Source organism: Bacillus rossius, chromosome 2 (assembly GCF_032445375.1).
Source record: "Bacillus rossius redtenbacheri isolate Brsri chromosome 2, Brsri_v3, whole genome shotgun sequence".
NCBI classification, from domain to species: domain Eukaryota; kingdom Metazoa; phylum Arthropoda; class Insecta; order Phasmatodea; family Bacillidae; genus Bacillus; species Bacillus rossius.
In genome coordinates this window covers 100,667,028-100,689,328 of record NC_086331.1, presented here as the reverse complement: position 1 = coordinate 100,689,328, position 22,301 = coordinate 100,667,028, and the positions used below count along the sequence as shown (strand labels likewise).

At 34.1% G+C, this 22,301-nt stretch overlaps 1 protein-coding gene across 3 annotated transcripts in view; it reads left to right on the top strand.

Moving 5' to 3' along the window:
- LOC134529518 (beta-1,3-galactosyltransferase 5-like) overlaps window positions 1-22,301 on the top strand; it is a 66,861-nt gene extending 44,560 nt beyond the window's left edge. For all 3 annotated transcript variants that reach the window (XM_063363688.1, XM_063363689.1, XM_063363687.1), the window contains exon 4: window positions 1-22,301. This exon is cut by the window's left edge. In XM_063363688.1, coding sequence (XP_063219758.1) covers window positions 6,339-7,883 — 1,545 coding nt within the window. In that variant the 5' untranslated portion in view covers window positions 1-6,338 and the 3' untranslated portion in view covers window positions 7,884-22,301.

The following is a 22,301-nucleotide window of genomic DNA, read 5'->3' as shown; positions in this document are numbered from 1 at the left end:
CTCATATTGCAAATACGAAACTCTGACACAAAATTTAACGTAGAATTCTTTTAAATAATGCCTAGAATGATAAATATATACACAAATTGTGTTTTCAACTAAATTTCTGGACGTGAATCAAACACAGTTCTGAGTCTGCTACTAGAATTTGCTGCTGAAGCAGGTACATAGACTGTTGAATCATTCAATTTGCAGAGTGAAAGGTTAAACTATTTAATGGAACAGCTCTTATAAAAGTGAAAAAGACTTGGAAAAATACTAAACCCGGGCTTTGGACCTGATTTTCAACAATGAATTTAATTTAAATACTGATTAAAAATTCACTAAACAGTTTACGCACATGTTAGATGATTATAAATTATAACAAAGTCTTACACTATAGTTGTACTACTATAAAGTTTTATTTCTTAATACCTATGCACATTCATAGACATTCATTTCCCAATTAACCTTTAATTTTAATTTAAAATTAAGGCTATAGGTCTACCTAGTATGAAATAATCTAATAGACTGAGCTATGTATTTAATAATATTGTAGCAATAAGATATACAAATAAAATATGTTCATATATATATGCAAAAGCACAATTTGTATACACCTATCCCTCACTTAGCATGACTAATTTGTTACTGAAAATGCTCGTGTTATTCGAAATCACATATTCTGAAGCATTAGTTTCCATAAATAGCAAGGCTAATTTATTTAATGTGTTCCAAAATTGTGTAGGAAAATATACTTTACATAATATAAATGCATTGAATAACACTCAACTATAAATATGACACACCATTTATCTTTATATACCTCCCATCGCACTTTGTATAACAAATACGACATCGTGTAACGGGAGATACGTGGTTATGTTCCTTCTTGTCAGTCTGCTGGCTGAAATGCCCACCCGGGCATGACCTTCAACTCGCATGGCGTACCTTTCCAAACCATCCTTTATTGACAGTGAAACCAATATTACTGTCCGGATACTTACATTTTAAGTTTAAAAAAATTAAAGTGCTTATTCGAGTATCACCACCTGGTTCACACCAATCCTGTCAGGCCAATGATTTTTTTTTCATTGCAACATTCATTTAACAATCTTTTCCACGTGAATCAACTGTTCATTTCTGTTCCGGTATCTAATGTAACATATATTCCAGCTAGTACAACCAACAGTATCAGACTTATGCAAACCATTGTAAGAGTCCTTATTTACGATATGTACGATTATGCTCACAGTTAACTTGCTTAAAACTAAAGTGCAACCAACATAAGCGTTGCCTTCATGACAATCTGCATGCCGTAATACTTCTAGTTTTGTCTCAAATACTTGAACACGATGCATTATGAGTGATCAAGCACGTACAGTTACCGGCAGCTGAATGGGCAGACGTTGCTTTTGTTCGAGTGAATTCCCTGGCACTGGCTAGACTGAGTTCACGGCTCGGTTTGTGGCCAGGCGACAACAGTACGGCACGGCGGCATACACTCCATAGCCATAATTTAACTTGCCATATCTGATGTTTGTACAACAGCTGATAGCGTAGACAGACCTGCGCGCACATCTTTTCCCCCCTTGTTTGGCTAACTGTATCCCATGGCACATCTTTTGTTTACAGAAATTGAAACAGACTTTGTGGCGCCGTGCTCGAATTTTTTTTTTTTTTGGCTGCTGAGATTTCGTGCTAACTGAAATTTACAGACGTGCTTTTCAAGACTGGATCAGTAAAATTCACATCGTGCTAAATGAATCCATGCAATCTGATGACGTGCTAAGTGAGGGATAGGTGTAATCCAATAATCTGTTACTAAAAAAAGTAAAAAATCTTTTTTTCTGTGACAAGGTTTCAACCATATGAAAAATTACTCCTTGAGCTTATCAACAGTGCGTTCTACAACTGCTCTATTGAGACAATAGGGAAGTTTCTTACATGTTTTAAAATTTGGGATTACTTTTTACCATGACTATATTAGTTTACCTAATTTATTCCAGGGTAGTTTCACTCTCATAAAGTGACTATTTACTAGTGATGGGTCGGTCCCAGTTCTTGGTTCCGCCGGTTCTCAGCAAATTAACCGGCACCGAGAACCGGAAATATGTCGGTACCAGATCAGTGGCGTAGCCAGAGGGGGGGCCAAGGGGGCCATGGCCCCCCCCGAAAGTTAAATCTTATTTTTTTTTAATATAAAGTTTGCATAAATAATTGTTATTTATTTTAAAATACTCTTACACTTATCTTATTCATACAAAATTTTACCTCAAATTTATTATTTTACAATGGTATTGAGGACAAAGAGAAGTAATATTTACTCGGTTCCAGTGCTTAGTCTAAGGAAAGCTGGAATAACTTTGTGCGTCATAGGAAGGAAGTTGTTGCCAGGTCAAAGTCTTTTCTTTTTACAGTTGTTTGTGTGTTTCTGAGGGCTGGCTACCTGGCTTACCCCTGTCACAGCAGGGGTGCGAGCTGGTCAGCCCCTGCTGCCAACTCCCTTTCAAATAGCCACGCCTAGCGTAGCGTGCGAGGGGCAGGGGTAGGAGACTTGTGACCTTGTGAGGTAGGAAGGGCGAGCACTCAGCAGTGGTCACGGATGTGTGCAAAAAGCAACAGTATCGTCAGCTCGTTGTTACACGTAAAGTATAGATATGTGCGACAAAAAAAGGAAAGGAAGTAATTTACTTTCGTATTTTAATAAAGTGCCGAAGCAAGACGGAAGTGGAGATGAAATGACAATAACAGCTATTTGTTTTTATTTACTTATTTGTGTATTTTATGTGAGCCAACATAAATTAAATCTCGCCAATAGTCCAACACGCAAATATGTCATGCGAATCGAAGTTTTTAATCGGACTGAAATTTTCCATGGGAATAGGTATTGTTCACAATCTAGATTCAATAACCAAAACATTTTGGTACCTACATGGAAACAATCAATGTTTTTTATTGTTTCATCTAGAGATGGACGAGCCTTAGAGTCTTGAGCCGACCCAAAATGAGCTACAGAAAAACAACATAAAATCAAGCCGGGCAAAAAAAAAAAAAAAAAAAAAGATCCTATTTGAGCCTAAATCAATGCCATTTATACGAAGGAAAAAATTGTTTCTCTTTCTTCATAATAATTACGTTCATAGTTTTTGACGACAATAAATATTTTTAAAGGTTTCGAGTGTGTGTACAATTTCTTCATCTTATTTATTTTTTTATTACATTATTTACTTTGTTGAAATCTGTGACTTGATTCAGTGGTTAAAAATCAACTTATTTGATATAACATTTTATAGCTCACGAGCGGCCCGTCCGGCTTCGCACGGGTGGACATGATTTTTTTATATTTTTATATTTGATTAATATTTTGTTGTTGTTTCATTTATATATTTTTTTTTAACACAGTATCACATTATCTATGTATACTTACAATCCGAATTTGTTCATCGTTGTTTTATTAAAGTAACTTATTTAATCTTAAGGGAGACATATTACTTAGTATTTTTTAATTTACATTTTTACATTTTAAATTTTTATCTGTTCCTACCTAATTAAATTTCCTAAGTATTTTAATTTGTATATATATATTTTTTTTAGTTAATTTTTTTTCTTGTTTTAGTTGTGCGTATTTATTTTAAAAGCTTTTCTAAGTCATTGTAATTTTTACATTTCTGTAATTAAATTTTTATTTTAAAGCTTTATTTAATTCTATTGGTTCTTACTTTTATTTTACAAAACTTTTACCTTAAGGCTTCACTGTACACTATGTTGGCAGTGGTATTTGTAGGTGATAACAAAACATATTGATTTTCAGGAGATCCTACTCGAGAGAAGCATTCTTTTCTTAGGTCGATGCCAACAATCGAAAAAGTTTGTACCTGTGATTTATTTATCGTAAGGGCAAACAATATCTTCACAGGAAACTGTAACCTTTTAAAGGATATAGGCAAATCTGTCGGAATCATCGGGATTCGCGGAATGTGAGCGAGCTGTCTGGCCGTGGGCCCAGTGATGATTGTTGCTACAATCACATTGTCTCGTAATTCCTTTATCAAAAGTTTTGTGCCATTACACATACTAGGAGGGCTTAAATTTCTCAATAGCATAATGGGAGTACCTCCTTTTAATTTTAGTTCGTGGGGTGGCAAGTCGACAGGATTAAGGGAATTTAAAAATTCTTGTGGGTAGTGTACTGTATCTTCGATGTTGCACATGGTGTTAATAGATTTGTAACATTTATAATCACCAGGTACTTTTTCCATAATCATTATATTTATCTCATTTACTGAGTCATTTCTCGGTGACACTATCGCCCTTGAACAGAGCCATTTGAAATTTCTTTCTGTGAAATTTTCGATGTCGGGATAGATTGTGTCCATCAGAATTTCTAGTCTGTTATCAGTTTGAGCTAATTCATTGTCCAACAATACTTGGGGGCTATGTAAAATGTTGAAAAAATGTAAATAAAAAAATACTAAGTAATGTCTCCCTTAAGATTAAATAAGTTACTTTAGTAAAAAAACGATGAACAAATTCGGATTGTAAGTATACATAGATAATGTGATACTGTGTTAAAAAAAAATATAGAAATGAAACAACAAAAAAATATAAATAAAAGGTAAAAATATTAAAAAAATCATGTCCACCCGTGCGAAGCCGGAACGGGCCGCTAGTGACTTATTAAATTCGTAATATCTATTGATTGGAATAGCCGATTTGAACAATTCAAAAAGTAATCTACATGAATCGAAACAGTCTTTAAAACAATATGATTTATTTGGATAAGGATTTAAACAGAAGTATGAATAACATCGTCTAATTTTGGTCGGTATTTCTATAAACTTTTAAAATGTAAGAAGTGGTTATTGTGACATAACGATAATAGTTGGACACATAGTATCGTTAAGTTTTTTGTAGATATTGATATGTTATTTAATATTGTAGAAAATACTTTTGTTCTATCATCAATAGTTTCCGCAGCGCATGCGACGTAAGATGTTTTATGGCATTTTTTTTACACCTTGGGTTACGTTACTAAAGTTTTAGTAAGGATTCCTTATATTTTCTAGCAATAAATATAGCCTATGTTACTCAGGGTGAATGTAGCTTTCTAATGGTAATAAAATGTTTGAAATAATAAAATGTTTGAAATCGGCACAGTAGTTTTTGAGTTTATTCATTACAAACATACACACAAAAATACAATTCTTTCCTCTTTATAATATTAGTGTGGATGAATAAAACAGTATAACATGCATGTCAATGGAATGGGGGGAAACTAATTTATATACATCATTAGTCACATGCATGTTATTTATATTAACTGCAGTTATTAATGGGGTAATTTGTAGATAAAAGCTGTACAATAACATTCTGCATTTAATTATTAGGTTCCCTGTGAGTTATTTGTTTATGTATTTTACGAAGTTACGTATGAAGTAGACAGTCAAAAAACATACCGTAAATATTTATAATAACATAAATACTTTGAATTTGTTTATTGTGACTTTACAAATGCTTTGGTACCCATGATCAACCAATTAATCGGACAGTGCTACAGAAGTGTCTTTTTTCTTTATTTTGTACAGGCTGCTGACGAGAATAAAACATCGCAGTGTTCAGGTCCTTCTTTGGAACACAGACAATCTCTTTATGAGCAAAGCACATTTGAAATGGCGAGTTTAAAAATGCAAACTAAGCATGATATCGGGAGTTTCATTGACAGACACAATGTAAGCGAAGATGAAAAGGAAGCTGTTTTAAAAAACACGTGAACTCCAAATGCTGACTACAAATTTGAAAGTCAATTTAAGGGCAATAGAAAAAGGAATTTTCAGATTAATTGGTTGGAAAGATTCAGCTGGCTAGCATATTCCAATGAAAAGAAGGGGGCATTTTGTAAATTTTGTGTTCTTTTTGGACCGACTTCAAGTAGTGGTACTGGTAAAGGATCACACCAATCTGTTGGTTCTCTGGTTAAAATCCCTTTCACCAACTGGAAGGATGCCATCGAATGCTTTCAGAATCATGCAAACAACAAATACCACAAAGATGCTAGCGTATCAGAAAGTAACTTTCTTCAGATTTGCGATGGTAAAAGAGAGGACATACAAACTCAGCTAAATAATCAAGCAAAAGAAATCATCTTAAGCAACAAGAAAAAATTAGCAGCAATTATTCAGACAATTGTGTTGTGTGACAGACAAGAAATTGCACTTAGAGGCCACAAAGATGCAGGACGCCTTTCTATTGAAGAACCCGACAGTAATGATGGCAACTTCAGAGCACTGTTGCGATATCGTGCTAAACATGGGGATGATGTGCTAAAAGAACACATCACAACCTGTAGTGGAAATGCTATGTACACTAGCCCAACTGTACAAAATGAGATCATAACCATTATTGGCACTACTCTCCAGGAAACCATTGTCAACCGAGCATTAAAAGCGAATTACTTCACGGTACTGGCAGATGAAACAAGTGACGTGCAGCGAATAGAGCAATTTTCGTTGTGTATAAGATATGTTGATCCAGAAGTCACTGAACTGCGGGAGGATTTTCTGTCATTTGTTCCCGTGTATGATGTAAGTGGGGCTGGACTAGCAAATACTATAAAGAAAAATTTGGTTTCCCTTGGTTTGGATATGAACAGACTAAGAGGTCAGGGATACGATGGAGCATCGGCAATGAAAGGCGAATTCCGAGGTGTCCAGGCTATTATAGCAGAAGAATACCCGAAGGCATTGTATACTCATTGTGCCTCGCATTGCCTTAACCTCTGCCTCAACGATTCTTCAAAGATCCCATGCATTCGAAATTCTTTTGGTATTATGAGTGAGGTGTGCAATTTTTTTAGAGCTTCTCCTCATAGAATACATGTACTGAAAACCAAATTAAATTCTTCACCACTGAACCACACGGGCTTAATAAAGTATTGCGAAACACGTTGGGTAGAAAGGCACGAAGCAGTTTCCCTTTTTGTAAATGCTCTGCTTCATGTGATTGAAGCTCTAGAACACATCACCGACGAAAACAAGGAAGGAAGTGCTAAAGCACAGATCCTTCACAAATGTGTCTGTGACTTTAGCTTCATTATTAGTCTTAAAGTTTCCGAGAAAATGCTTTCACTGACTTATTCACTCTCCCAATGTCTACAGAGCAAATCCATAGACCTGGCTACAGCTCTTAGCCAAGTTGAGTTAGTTGGCCTAAAATTAGCTGATATGCGCAGCAACAGCGATGAAGAATTTGAAAATATTTTCAAAGATTCTTTAGAGCTTGCAGATGTTCTTGGTGTGGTTCCAGCAATCCCAAGATGTGTAGGCAGGCAGAAACATCGTGAAAACTACTCAGCAAATTCACCAAAGGAGTACTTCAGGAGGATGTCTTTCATTCCTTATATTGAAGAAATGAGTTCATCCCTCAGTGAAAGATTCTTATCTCATAAGAATATTATTGTAGGATTGCAGTGCATCATACCAGTGAATGTTGTAAAATCTAGTTTCAGTGATGTAGAGACAGCTTTTAATTTCTATGCTGATGACCTTACAAACACCAATAAAGTCATGTTCAAAGGTGAGTGGGATTTATGGAAAATGAAATGGAAAAACTCCAAAGATGAGCTACCGAAGGACGCAATCACTGCACTGAAGAAGTGCGAAGAAATGTTGTTTCCAAATTTACATATACTTCTGGAAATTCTGGCCTCTCTGCCTGTTACCACAGCATCAGTTGAAAGAAGCTTTTCAACTCTGAAGAGACTGAAAACCTATCTCAGGAACAGCACTGGTGAAGACCGTCTAAATGGACTCGCACTAATATCCATACACCGCAGCATACCATTAAACGAAGATATATTGATTGAGAAATTCGCAAAGAAGAACAGAAGAATGCTGCTTGTTTAGATGGATTAGTAAAAGAGTGGCCTTTAAAATGATTAAGAACGTGGTTATAAATTCTTAATAGCAGTTTTAAATTTTTGTTTGGTGTTTTCAACTTTAAAATGATTTTTTGACAGTTTGTAGATAACTTTTTTTTTAAAGAAGTATTGAGTTTTCATAAAATCACTATGAACATATTCGAGAAAACATGTAAATTATAGAAGTTGTTCACTTTAGGTGTCTATACTGTATATACGTGTTTTGAGATTTAGTTATCATGGAAATATTAGCACATAATTTATTTCTTTAGTGCATATTTTACTTTTTCAGATACCTATTGTTTGATGTTTTAAAAGTTTAAATGTTTGTTATTGAAATGTTAGTATACATACACTTCTTAAGTTCTTAATGGCTAGGTTTTTAAGTATCATGAATGAATACGAGAAAATTAATAGATTATATTTGTTCGTGCAATGTGTTTATACAGTATGTAGCTAATGTAATATTTGTATTTGGTGTTCGATTGACCAAGGAAACATTAGCCCTTGCTTAATGTAGATTTTTATTTAATGTATGTTTGTTATTATAAGATTATAAGTTTAGAAATTTTTACTTGAAATGCCAATATACTATGCTATTTTTTTAAGCAGTCCCGAGTATACTTTCTAAAGATACATTAAAAGAAAAAAATGTATATTCAGTACAAACAGTGCAGCTAAAATAGTATGAGAGTATTGAGATCAATGGATTGATTAAGATTTAAGAAAACATTAGCACTTGCTTAACACACACACACACACACATATATATATATATAATACTATTAAAGACGTAAGTCACGTAATTATTGTCGACAGTTGAAAGAAATTGTATTTTAGTTTTAGTGTTCCTGCTTGCAAGCCGTTTGTATAAGTACTTTGAAGGTCATTTAAATAATAGTGAAATTTTTCACACAAAATTTTTTTTACAAAAATATTGTATTATCTGCTAATTATATAGTCTGTATTGTGGCACGATAAACGCTTAAATAGCACCATTTTGCACCTTGAAATCCTAATTTTTCCGGGGCAGGATTCCCGGAACCCCCCCCCCCCCCCCAATTTGGAGGACGGGTGAATGACGAAATGTGGGCCCCCCCCGAACAGAAATCCTAGCTACGCTACTGGTACCAGTGCCGATACTACGAAAAGCATTACAGTTAATACATTCCCCAGTAAAATGCTATGGTATATTGCCCACAACCAACACACACATATTCTCTCACTCTCTCTCTAACACACACATGCACGTACACGCAGCCCCATGTGACAAGCGAATGGTTCCTAAATCTTTGAAAATTGCAGGTGACACATACAAAGGCAGTGTCCCCTTACCTCCCTTCATCCATTTGTGTTCTCTGCTAGCCCGCCGCCATGGCCGCTGGCAGGAAGTGTCCTAAAGTAAACAAGAGTTTTTGTGCAGAGATTCCAACCCTCTTTTTGTCCCTCTTTTCACTAGCAAACAGGGATGACCATTTCAACTAAAAGTAGACCTATAGAAATTAACACAGGCTCAATATACTTTAAAAAGTTATAAAAAATAAACTGACATTTAAAGTGGTCTTTAACACTCAAAACAAAAACTTACTTTGTTCTGTCAACTTGCCCTAACTCTAAAAGCCCACAAGATCAGTACTTTACACATTCTCTCTCATTCTTCCAGCTCTGGCTGGCCGAGGTTTTTTTAATCACTCCCACCTCCTCCTCCAATAGGCTTCATATGCCCTTCTGAAACGCCTGGTCTCTCCAGCCTTCAGCACTTACACCCCAGTCAACTACATATTTACCAGCCACAGTTTCAAGCCGAACGACCCAGTGACAATAATAATTCAATTATTCTGTAAAAAAAGCTGATGGACTCATTCTTGCAAAACCTCTTAGGGAGAAAAAGGCAGGAGTTGACTAAAAAAGTACTAGTAAGAAACTGGATGTGCCAGCAGGCTAAAAATTGTCTGTTCCAAATTTTTTGATAAAATTAGTGCAGATGAAATGGACTTGGAAGGAGAACTAACGTCTACTCCTAAGCCGAAAAGAGGACGCCCACGTAGAAATCGAAAACCAGAAACAGAATTTGAACACTCCAGTTCTTACAGTCTCCATGACAGTGGTAGTCGTTCTGATGATGGCTCCAATTTTAATGAAACTAAATCTGAAGATTTTGGAAAAGACGTTGGTACCAGTGGGCCTAGCAAAGAATATCTACTGGAACCAAAATCTCTAAAAAGTAATTTAGAAAAAAGTGATTTTGTCATAGTAAAAAAAATGCAAGAAAGCATTCTCCTGGTTTGATAACAAACTGCTGAGTTAAGAAAAATCAAACCCTACAATAGACTGCATGAGCAAGACCAAAATGTCAGGATATAGTCTGATAAAATTAATAATTTTGTTTACAAATGAGCTGACAAAGAAAATAATCAACTTTCCCAAGCTAATGAAACGAGGACACTTAAGTGTTGCTGAGATGGCTGATTATTATTTAGATTGAAAAGTTTAACTTTGGCAAAAAAAAGTCATAAGAACCAAAGGACATGCTTTGAGAAATTGTTTTTCATAACTACAATTGGTTTATTGTTTTTCAAAATGATAATAAAAACATTTTTTAGCAAATTTGCTAGGTCCATTCATTAGCAGTTTATTAAGGTAGGGGGTTTCAATTGTCCAACATAAGAAATCTATTCAATTTGTATGAAATCAAGTGAATGGACCAAAGTCACCCCAAGCAGAGGCTACTTTGGTCCAAAACTTTAAAAATAGTAAATAATTAAAAAAAAAAAAAGGAAAAAAAAAATTAAAACAATACAGTTGCCTCCTTTATACAATGTTAATTGGTTAAAACTCAACTTGGATAATGTAAAACCAAATATTTTGTATTAACAGAAATGTTATATTTACGAAACATAAATTTTCTTTGAGAAGTTTGTTTTTGGTTTATTATTTTGCATGAATGAAACTTCATTATAACAGCTTTTAGACAACTGAAAACATTAGTATTATGTTTAAATTTGCTATTTTATTTTACCAAAGATGACTTACATTTATTAAAATTAATTGGATATGTTCTGAACACTCAAAATGGCCACCAAAAAGACTTCCAAAACACTTAAAAAATTACAAATGAAGGGAAAAATTACATTGAAGAAGATAGAAAACATGTCTAAAAAAAAAACTATCTGAAGGTCTCTGGGCAATGACAGATGGACACAGTTATGACGTTTTAGAGATGTGCCATTCAAGTAATTGTGTGACGTACAAAATGTAATATAATGGAAATTCATGCCTTGCTCTTATGGGGCTCTTTTATAGAGACATTACATTTTTGGAAATAGTGGTTTCAAATATTTTCTTCATCACGGTAAAGTCATGCTTTTTACCATTAGATCAAAAATTGATTACAAGTGTTGTAAAGGTTTTGATGAAAGGCACTATCATGATAATTTGTTCTGTAAGTGTAAGGAGGCGAAAAAAAAAAATTGTACATATTTTTGGCAAAGCACAAATCCACATTCACTAGACAAACAGGGTTAGAATTTTTATGATGAATAAATACATAATTTTCGGGGCCTTAACTCTTCATCAGTATACTAACACAAAGAAAATATTTCTGTGTTCAATGTATGTACCTATGTACAGGGGTGCAACAACAGGGGGGGGGGAAGGGTATTTTGCCCCCCCTCTGAAACCTTGAAGTGGGGGCAAACGGGGGCAAAGAAAGTGCTGTGTAATCAATTTTTAGATACTAAAACTGCTTAAATAGCACCATTTTCCACCTTTAAATACAAATTTTCCCGGGGGAGGACCCCCGGACCCCCCCGCTTCAATAGGGGGGATCGATGATTCTTTATAAAAAGGTATTTTGCCCCCCCCCCCCCCCCTGGAAATTTAGTTGTTGCGCCCCTGCCTATGTATACAGAAACTGTTGACCGTTATGTATGTGTCGAGGGTCTTAGGAAATAGTCTAAAAAAAAAAAAGCAAAGAAAACCTTTAGGTTTGCATTATCCATGGTATGGAGGGAGCAAAAAAATAATTAAAATGATTGTGATTTTTGCAGCATTGGTTTCTGGATATAATTCCAAAAATAGGAAAGTAATTGTCTATCCTAACCTACCTTCATGCTATTCAGCCGGAAGGACATGGACAGATACTTCATGTCCCTTAGCCACCTCATTTTATTGATGATGTTTTACAGTCAGAAGAAAATAGGCCAGGTGATGAGGAGTTCCAATGTTTTCCAGAAAATTTAGAACCACAGTTGTTTACACAAGCTGAGTTAAAAACATGATTTAGTGAGAGATTTGGGTTTGACATGAAAAAATAGAATTGTTAGGTTCTAGGCTGAAAGAAAAAAATATATTGGCATCTGGGACATCTATTTACCAATATAGAACAACAGTTTGCTCAGTTTTTAAAGCAGGAAGAGGATTTGGTTTTTTGCCATGATATTGGTAGTCTAATGAATGAATTTGGCATTGAGTAAAAAGAGGAAGATTGGAGGCTTTTTAAAGATTCATTAAAAACTAGTTTTAATTCAGTTCTTTTACACAATAGAAATACTTATGCTTCACTGCCCGTTGATCATTCAGTCCAAACAAAGGAATGTTACAAAAATCTTGACATGATTTTATAGAATATTAACTATCCAGCTCAAGATTAGATGCTATGTGGAGATCTGAAAGTTGTTTGCATGATTCTTGGTCAACAAGAAGGATTTACAAAGTTTCCATGTTTTATATGTGAGTCGGACAACAGAGCAAGGGATTACATTGGTCCACAAAACACCTGGCGTGAAGAACATTTTGCATAAACTTTAGTAGATCCAAAAATGATTTTTCTACCGCCTCTACAAATCAAGTTAGGCTTAATTAAACAATTTGTAAAATATGGTGAATGTTTCAAATATTTCCCCATTAATCAGAAACCAAACTGAGAGGAGGGGTTTTCATTGGGCCTGATATTTGTAAAATGATGTTCGATTCCAACTCTGAAGAAATGGTTACTACAAAGGAAAATGAGGCTTAGATATAATTTAAGCAAGTTGTGACCAAGTGTTTTGACAATGTGAAAGACCCAAACTATGAGCTTATCATAGCTAATATGATAGACAAGTTCAAAAATCTGGTATGTTTGAGGAGTCTTAAAGTTCACTTCTTGCACAGCCATCTGACTATTTTTTTCCCCTGAAAACTTGGACAACGTGAGTGGAGAGCAGGGGAAGCAGTTCCATCAGAACATAAAGGTGATTGAGAAATGGTACCAGAGACGGTAGAATATCAATATGTTGGGTCACTTCATCGAGAAAAACAAAATGTGTCGCATCAGAGATAAAGCTATATATTTATATACAGACAAAAAAGAAAGGAAATACAAAAAATTAGTACGTAAAATATTTGTATTGAAGTGGTGAATTTTATGATGACTAAAAATTCTAGCTCAATTTAAAGATAAGTATGGTTTAAGTTATATATTTTTATTTTTTATGTATCAAATTTTTTCCCATTTAAAAATATAATCCATGTCATATTCTAAGAGAACTATGGGTGATACAAAAAAAACTTGCTACCAGATACGGTTTCAGCAACCAAAAATACGTAATATTTTAATGTATTTGTTTAAAAAGTTTTTACAATTTTTTTTTGTTGGCCTGAGTAATTCTCTAAAAAGTATCATTTAATATTACAAAGTTTTTACAAATCTTTTTTGTTGGCCTGTGTAATTCTCTAAAAGGTATCATTTAATTTAAGAAAATTTTAATATAGCAATACGAAGGGTGTACTATATTGATTTATATTTGCTAAAATGAACATGTACTCAAGGCTTAAATACCTATATAACATCAAATGATTCTGTATTATAAAACGTAAAAGTTACAATGAAATATACAATTATTAATTTGCTAACAATTTCATTCTCTGACTGACATATACTTATCATATCAAAAAATTGCTTTCACAATGTGAACACATTTATTCAGTTATATAGTCAAATGATACTACATTTCAAAATATAATTGCTATAATAAATTATACATGTAATAATTTGCTAACTATGCTAGCTATGATCTGACAAATACTCATATTTCATGAAAAATTCCATATAAAACTATAAAACAAGAGCTCGAAAGTCCATATGAATCCGTGAAAACACTGCATATATTTACAGTTAAATAATACGCAAAAATATTCTGCATAACATGTATGGGTTATAACCAATATACAATTACTATTTTGCTGATGTTTCTGTGTGTTCACTTGTTAACTTAGTGACAAAAATCCAATAAATTTGTAAAATATAAAATAAATGCTTTATCTTTCTTCAAACTGAGAACACAATTTATACAGCTATACAACTAAGCAAATGATACTGCATTACAAAATAAATATGTAATAACTAAAATCACATGATATAGTTTTAGATACTCGCAAAACATGACAAATTGTTCACACAATACTTAAAAAAACAAAACAAATTTTTTTTACAGAAAATTTAAAATAATTGAATATGAAGCTTTGTAATATTCATTCAAGTGGTAGGTATGATATAACTGTCGTCATACTCAAACAATGAATGAACAGGCATGGCTACCCTCACAGGTGCAGTAAAGCATCATCCTTGAAATAGTAGTGAAAAAGTACAGAACAAAAACAAACTAATTTAATATTAGTGGGACAACTCAAACCAAATATATTATTTATCCAGGGTGGAAACTTAACAGTAGGCAACACTTCTAGCACTGTAGCATAGTAACGTACATACTAATTGAAGAGGTGGATTCCAAAAGGGGTTAAGTCACATTTTAGCGATTTTGTGTTTATATGTGGAATAACTAACTTTTTACTATTCGCATCTATGGCTGTAACAGGTATTCCAAAAGCGCTTAAGTTATAGCTGTTATGCGGTAGTGAAATCTGGGTTTCTTTCCAAAACGTCCTAAGTCAGCAGTGTTTTCCAAACAAGCCTTGGTTAGTCATGCACCGATATGCGCATGCATAAACAGGTATTTGTTACTCTATGGTGAAAGTATTGTCATGGTTTTGTACTGCATAGAGGTTATGTCTGTTTATTATTGTTATTGTGGTGGTTTGTCTTGTCAATAGTTAATGTATAAGTAAATGCCAAAATGAATGTAAGTGAACTACAAGATAGCACATGTTCTGTAACAGATATAAGTAGTACACAAAGTAGAAAACGAGCAATAAATGAAGATAAGTGGGTTAAAAACCGTAAAAAGTTTGCCAGAAACAGCAGTGAGGCCCATGGTGCTCCTTTGGTTGCATGAACGCATAAAGAAGGCGGTAATAGTTGTAAGGCTGCTTTGCTGTCTACAGCAGATATAAGTGCATTTTATGACAAAATCTATTAACACAAAACAGCTGCTGAACAGAATAGCTTTGTTTTCAAGTATATTGTCGCACAAGAGCCTAAACAGCGTAGGCCCAGAAACAAAAATAAGCCTAGAAGCCGTACCGTTACTAAATATTTCATATTACAGACAAGCGGTCGTATTCTAAATGTATGTAACAAAACGTTTTTGTCTGTAACGAGATTTTCTCGTAAAAGAATAAACACCTTAAGCAAACACATGGAAGTATATGGGGAATGCCCACATGAAAGGCGTGGTGGGGCTAGGTTAAATCCCAAACACACTGCGATAAAAGACTCAATGATTGCATACATTAAAACGTTTAGATGCAATGAAAGCCATTATGGCCGAGGAAAAAGTGTTCGTGGTTATCTTAATCCTGAACTTTCTATCAAAAAGTTGTGGCGAATGTGGAAAGATAACCAAAAAATAGAAAACAAACCAATTGCTTCATTATCTAAGTTTTTCAAGGTGTTTCAAAACAACTTCAATCTCAGCTTCGGAAGCCCAAAGACGGATGTGTGCTCATTTTGTTACAAGACTAAGAACCAAATCAAGACGTCACGTGACCTTGCTGAAAAGGCTCGATTAATGACTCAGTATAGGCTACATACTCTTAGAGCTAAAAAATTTTATGAAATCATGAAGAAACAAGAAAACAATATAATAAGTGTTTCATTTGACATGGAACAAAACCAACCACTGCCCAAATTAAGCATTGGTGAGGTCTTTTATGCCAGACAAATCTGGCTGTACAATTTGACGTTTGTTTTGATGGAAAACCAACAAAACACTTCCAACACATCTGTGTACACTTGGACTGAAGACCAAAGTGGTCGAGGTTCTAATGTAGTATGTTCGGCATTGAGTCATTTTTTGGAAAATCTTGAGAAAAAATTGGCAAATGTACCAAAAATCTTTTTGACTCTGAGATTATTTTCAGATGCCTGCAGTGGGCAAAAAAAAACACCAATGTTATGATGTTCTTACTCAACTACGTTGCCAAATCAAGAACCTTTGCAAAAGTGGAACATTACTTTCCAATCAGAGGTCATAGCTATATGCCCCCTGACCGAGTATTTGGAAGATTTGAAAAGGAGTTACGGAAAAAAGAAACAATATTAGAGCCTTGTGAATATCACAAGGTATTTGCGACGGGTGCTACAGTAAATTTGTTAGGCATAGATTGGGTGGTCTCAAACTTTATGGAAGCTTCAAAGAAGGCCATAGTAAAAAGACTTCCCTTTAAAATGCGTGATCAACGTGTTCTCATCTACTCAAGAATGCATGACACTACTATTGACATTCAAAACACATATTGTGGTCTGCCAACAACAGTCAAGGTGACTAAATCACGTACAGTATTGAAAGAAGCGTACACAAACGTTCCTGTTTCGCCAGCAGAAAACCATATTAGTGAAAAGAAGCGACAAGATGTGAAGAAACTTCTGCAGTTTGTTTCACTCAGTCAATGTGCAAGACAGTTTTACCAAACTGCTCTGACTAACAATGTAGAAGGAGATAACGACAACAATATTGTACTATATGATGAAGAAGAGCCATTCCTTTAAACATTGTAACCTTAATGTTCACTCAAAAGACTTGACACATTTTAAAGATCATATTGTTGCTTTTGTTTTGTACTATGCATAAGTCTACATACATATTTTGTTCAGTATTATGTAAACATCACACTTAGGCCTGTCAATCTGGTAGGACTAATATTCTTCAATTACATGTTTTTCAAAAAGTCCTCAGTCACTGACAAGTTTTCCAAAAAGCTCTTAGTCACTGACAAGTTTTCCAAATAGCTCTAAGTCACTGATGTTCCGTTTTCTTAACCTAATTACAGGTAATATATTGAACTCATAATCACAATAACTGCCTGAGAACATGTTCTTAATGTAAAACATTAGCATTATGTGGATTTTGTGCTTGACATTATCAAAATACACATTCACACCAAAAAAATTGTTTCCTGGAAAAAGTACATTTTTGACTTAGCCCCTTTTGGAATCCACCTCTTTAATTGTGAGTGTTCAGGGATAAGCATGTGAAACTGTTGAAATGAATTCACCGCCTCCGCTTCAAGACGCCATGGCATGGTTGTCACCTTCCCCCCCTCCCCTCCTATCATTCCTTTCAAGTCATCATAATCACCTCCTCTTCTTTGCTCTGGCCTCCCTCCTGGGTTCTTGCGCATGCGCAGCGCGCTCTAGGCTCCTGTATTTAAGCCTCGGAGCTCCCTGCCTCCTCCTTCGGGTCATTTCATTTGGTTCAGTCAATGAATTAGGGGAACTGTTTTCGCATCTTAATGTAGAATAACGTATTTGGACTTAGTGTTGGTGCAACGTGAAGGCCAGGCAAGACATGACACGTAAGTTGTAATTTCTGCAAGTTGATTTAGCATCAGACGGTGGCTCTGTCTCGTAAGGTAACGTAAACTGTCAATTATTCTCCCGTACTATAAATTATTGTTTTCAACCGCCACCATTTAAATTCATTTAATAAAAATTAAAGTAGCCAGACACGCATTCATAGGGACCATCTAAAAAGGCCATAAAAATTAATAATGGCATACACTATACATTAATTTACAGCTACAATATTACCATATGCCTGAGGAACATTATCAACGTATGTATTAAATTTTTTATGGCGTATAACTTGCTGTGCTGCACCATAATATTCCCTTGTGTAGCATGCCATGTCCTGTTGAGGCGTGTTACATTCGCAGATATGATTGTCTTTGGCGATTTTGCTGTGGCTTGGAATTAATTTCAAATTATAGCCACGTATTTTCTTGCGTTCTGGTTTCTTGCCCTTGTCGTTTCTTGTGAGAGAATTTTAGCCTCATGATTTTTTATCATGTTTGTATGAAGCATGTACAGGTTGCCGTTCGACTGTACCACCTGTCATGTTTGGCCTCATGAGGTGCATTTCCTGTTATTTAGTCAAATTTTTAAGTCTTTTTAAACTGTTCTTGTCCTGGAATTTTATGTCTGTATAATCATTTTTTGTGTAATCTTTTGGTATTTTCTTGTTAATCATTGAGGGGCATAATGCACTTATGCGCTCTTCCCTTAAGTTTGCACTTGTTACATTCATTGTGATAAGCATTGTACCTTTTTTGCATATGTTGATAATGTTCCTCAAGCATATGGTAATATTGTACCTGTAAATTAATGTTTAGTGTATGCCATTATTAAATTGTTTTTAGACGGTCCCTATGAATAAGTGTCTGGCTACTTCAATTCTTATTAAAGATTGCATGCTTGCTATCACGTAATATGTATGTAATTGTTCTGGTTAAAATTGAATTTAATCTGGGCACTTATGATTGAGTTCTTGGCTTTTGTAGGCCTGTCTTGATCACTTTATGATAGTTACATTTTTATTTTGTACACTTAAAATTTATGTACCCGATATATGTACAAAATTGTGTGAACTGGATACATCTAATCTTGGTAGAAAAGAATTTCAATAAAGTTACACTGGCCTTGTTACACAATTCCTTCTTTTTTCCATAACTTATGTTATTGATTTGTTGTTTGATGTTTTTTATTTGAAACACACTTAACGATTCTGTCTATTACAGCATAGAGGAAACTGTGTTTGTGTAACAATTTCATTATGTGCTTGAGCGTTGAACTGGAGGTTCTTAGTGGGATTTGAACCCGGCACCCTTCACTGTGATGGTTAGGGGTCAATCATTTGAATGGAGCAGAGGACAGTGACATCAAAACAACCAAACACTCTCCAAAAAAAATACATATCAAACTTAATTTACAACTTAACATAAAAAACATAAAACAACAAAATTCATGTTTCTACAATTCTGTGACATTATTTCATAAATAAGCTAAATATGATCTTCACAAAGTTATTCAACATAATTTCCATAATTTTTTAAGAAAAATGATTAAAATAATACTATTAATATAAGAATTTAAATGAATGCTTTTTATGGAAAATCTTTCTTCATGGAATGCATGTCTTCAAATATATAACATTATACCATTGCAGGTGAAAAAAGTACAATTATCCCAAAATACAAGACTAAAAATAAAGATATGAAGTTTTAAAGACACTAAGATCATTTGCTAAGAAATATACTCTGAGTAAATAACGCAAATGACCACTGACATTATCTTTCACATGTCAATGCAGGCATTGGACATTTGAAAGTTTTTTTTATATTAACATGGAAACATGTGGGATTCAGTACATGTATTTTCTGCAAATTAAAACTGTACAAAGTTAATTTTGCAATATATTTTATTATACCCTCAAACTATGTATTCATTATTTGTTTCTGTATTATATTCTGTAAACTCGAATTAAATTTTCTATGCAAATTTACAGTATGTAGGAAAGCCGAAAACCATTTTAAGCATTTCTGTTGACCTAACTATATGTTATGTTTGGCCAACCCTGAGAATTCTAGCTTAATGCCAGCTTTGCAGCCTTTGATTGCAAACCACCAGTTCTATTTGGTACAATGCCAGAGCTGGTTTTGACTGTTAAAAATTTAATGCAATATTCTAAACGAATGTGTTAGCAGGGTTTCCTAGCACTGCCTAAGTTTTAGCATGTCATGTTCATTTATCTCTTGCTGTAAAATCAGAGGATTTATTGTCTACCTATTATTAGCTGTCCAACTATTAGTGCAATGTGCACTCAGTATGTATTTTCAGTGGCAACTTGCAGGAAAATCACTAGGGAGACATTTAAAAAATTGAGGATTTTCCAGAAAAAATTCATAAACACCATGAATAAAACTTAGACCATCTTTAAACCAATTCAGAATATGGTTCTGTTGATTAAAATTTCTTTCTTTTTTAATTTTCTGCAGAAAGTAAACTTATAATTACAATTAAAATAACTGTTTGAATCACAGATATCTATTGAATAAAATTGTACATACCAGTCCATACTAATTGCCATGCAAAAATTGTAAAGCCTTAGCTGCACACTATTTTTACAGGTCCAGTGCCTTGTGGTTAATCAAAGGTTTTGAGGTATAAATATTTATTTCACTAGACATATATTTTACAAAAACGATGACACCCTATGCTGGCATTTTTTTTTGGGAGAAAAGTTGGTGGAACACTTCTTTTTTTAACCCTTAAAAAGGGCAGCTACTTCATAAAAATTTAAATTTTTTTTAGGTTTACCAAAAAAAATTTGCAGTTGATAATTGTAATTTTAAGAAATATGATTTTCTATTTTCACTTTAATGTGTGCAGGCTTAATGCAATAGTAAGAGTTGTGAGCGCAAATAAATTCTGCAGGGCTTTCAAATATTCATTTCAAATTTTCACAATTCTAACAAAGTTTGATATTTCTGTTCCTTTTTCTCAGGAAAATGGAAAGACTACTCCACTTAAGTTTTATGGGATTATTTTTTCAAAATTTCAGTTAAAAAAACCTATTTCTTAAGTTTTATACGCATAGTGCAGGAAATAACCCTAATAGGTTCTGATGTAATGAAAATGCACATTGCAAACCTTGTTACAGATCAATTTCAAATGTTATGTAAAGGCTGTAGGTCTGTGCGCATCAGCCAAAGAGGTCAAGATGAGCTCAGTGAAAGCTAGTCTGTAGTCATCCTTCCTGGGTCAAGGTCATGTGAGACTTCCAATAACTTAGGGGTGGATTTAAGGAGGGGAGAGGGGTCAGCTCCCCCTACCCCCTTTTTAGAGACTGCCAAAATAAATGTACACTAGAAGGGTGGTTTACCTAGTAGCACGACTTAACCCTGCTCTACCACCAGACGGGGGCAGGTTTGTGAACATATCTGTATTAATAAAAAGTTTAATACATAGTTCATATTTAATAGTGTATATACGTAGACACAGTGCTGTTGTGATTATTGAATTTAAATATAGGGGTAATTTCTATGACATCTCTTGATTTTTATGCTAGCCAATCGTTCCTGTAATATGTTTTGATAGAATGAATTGATTTATTTCCATAAATATATGACGGAGCAGTTATTATTATGCATTTACTAGTCAACAAATTGCCCCTGTGTTTGAAAAAGAGCAGGCTACATACAGGTTATCACAGCTGAAATTTATATTTCACTCTGGAAAAACATTTTGAAACAATTTTTTGTTTTTACTAACTATACAATTCATTCAAAATAATGTGTGAAGAGTAATAATGTGAAATGGGTACAGGTTTTGATGTAGAAATTATAAGATGTGTGTTTTGCCATTTATTAATAAAAGGGGATATTTGTACTATTCTTGAAGAATCCTGTCTCAACTCAGTAAGTTCTATATTTTAACATTTGTTGGTTAACATCATGTGTTGGATTTCAAAAGCATACCTACATCCAATCTTTCACTAACAAACATCAAAAAATATAACCTCCTATCGTGACACACATATAAACATTTAAGTGGATTAATCATTACGTTTATACTATTAAAAATCATTTTATTTCAAGTTTCTGTAGTTAAAGTAAACTAACTGTCAATATTTCCGATGGTTGACGAAGACCAAGCAATGGTAATTTGTATTCTATGAACTATTTTTCATCTTAACTTTATTTTAAATTAATGTATATTAAAGGCATCAATAATATGAGCAGCATATGGTTCAAAACACTGTAACAAGCATCATAATATCTAAGATAGGTCTCTGTTCAAGAAAAATAGAAAACTTCTATGGTAGTTGCCATATTTGGCTGCTAGTGAGGTCACAGACTAACACTGCCAAATCCAGCCTCCACCCCATTTCAATCTAAAATGCAAAGTTCAAACTATGTCTATTAGAAACTGGAGGATTGCAGTGCTGCAACAGTTTGACACCACTACTTGAGAATTGCTGCAAAACTATTAATTTACAGGCTCTTCAACATAAGAATTTGATGGTAAGAAAAATTCTCTGTAATTTTTTTTCAAGGTTGGTCAAGTGAAGAATTAAAATTATTATACAGTAGTCTCGATTCACTAAGCTATAATTAACCGAGATTCCATATTATCAGAGCAGGCTTAAATGCACCATTATACCAGCAAACACTGTTGAAAATTTTG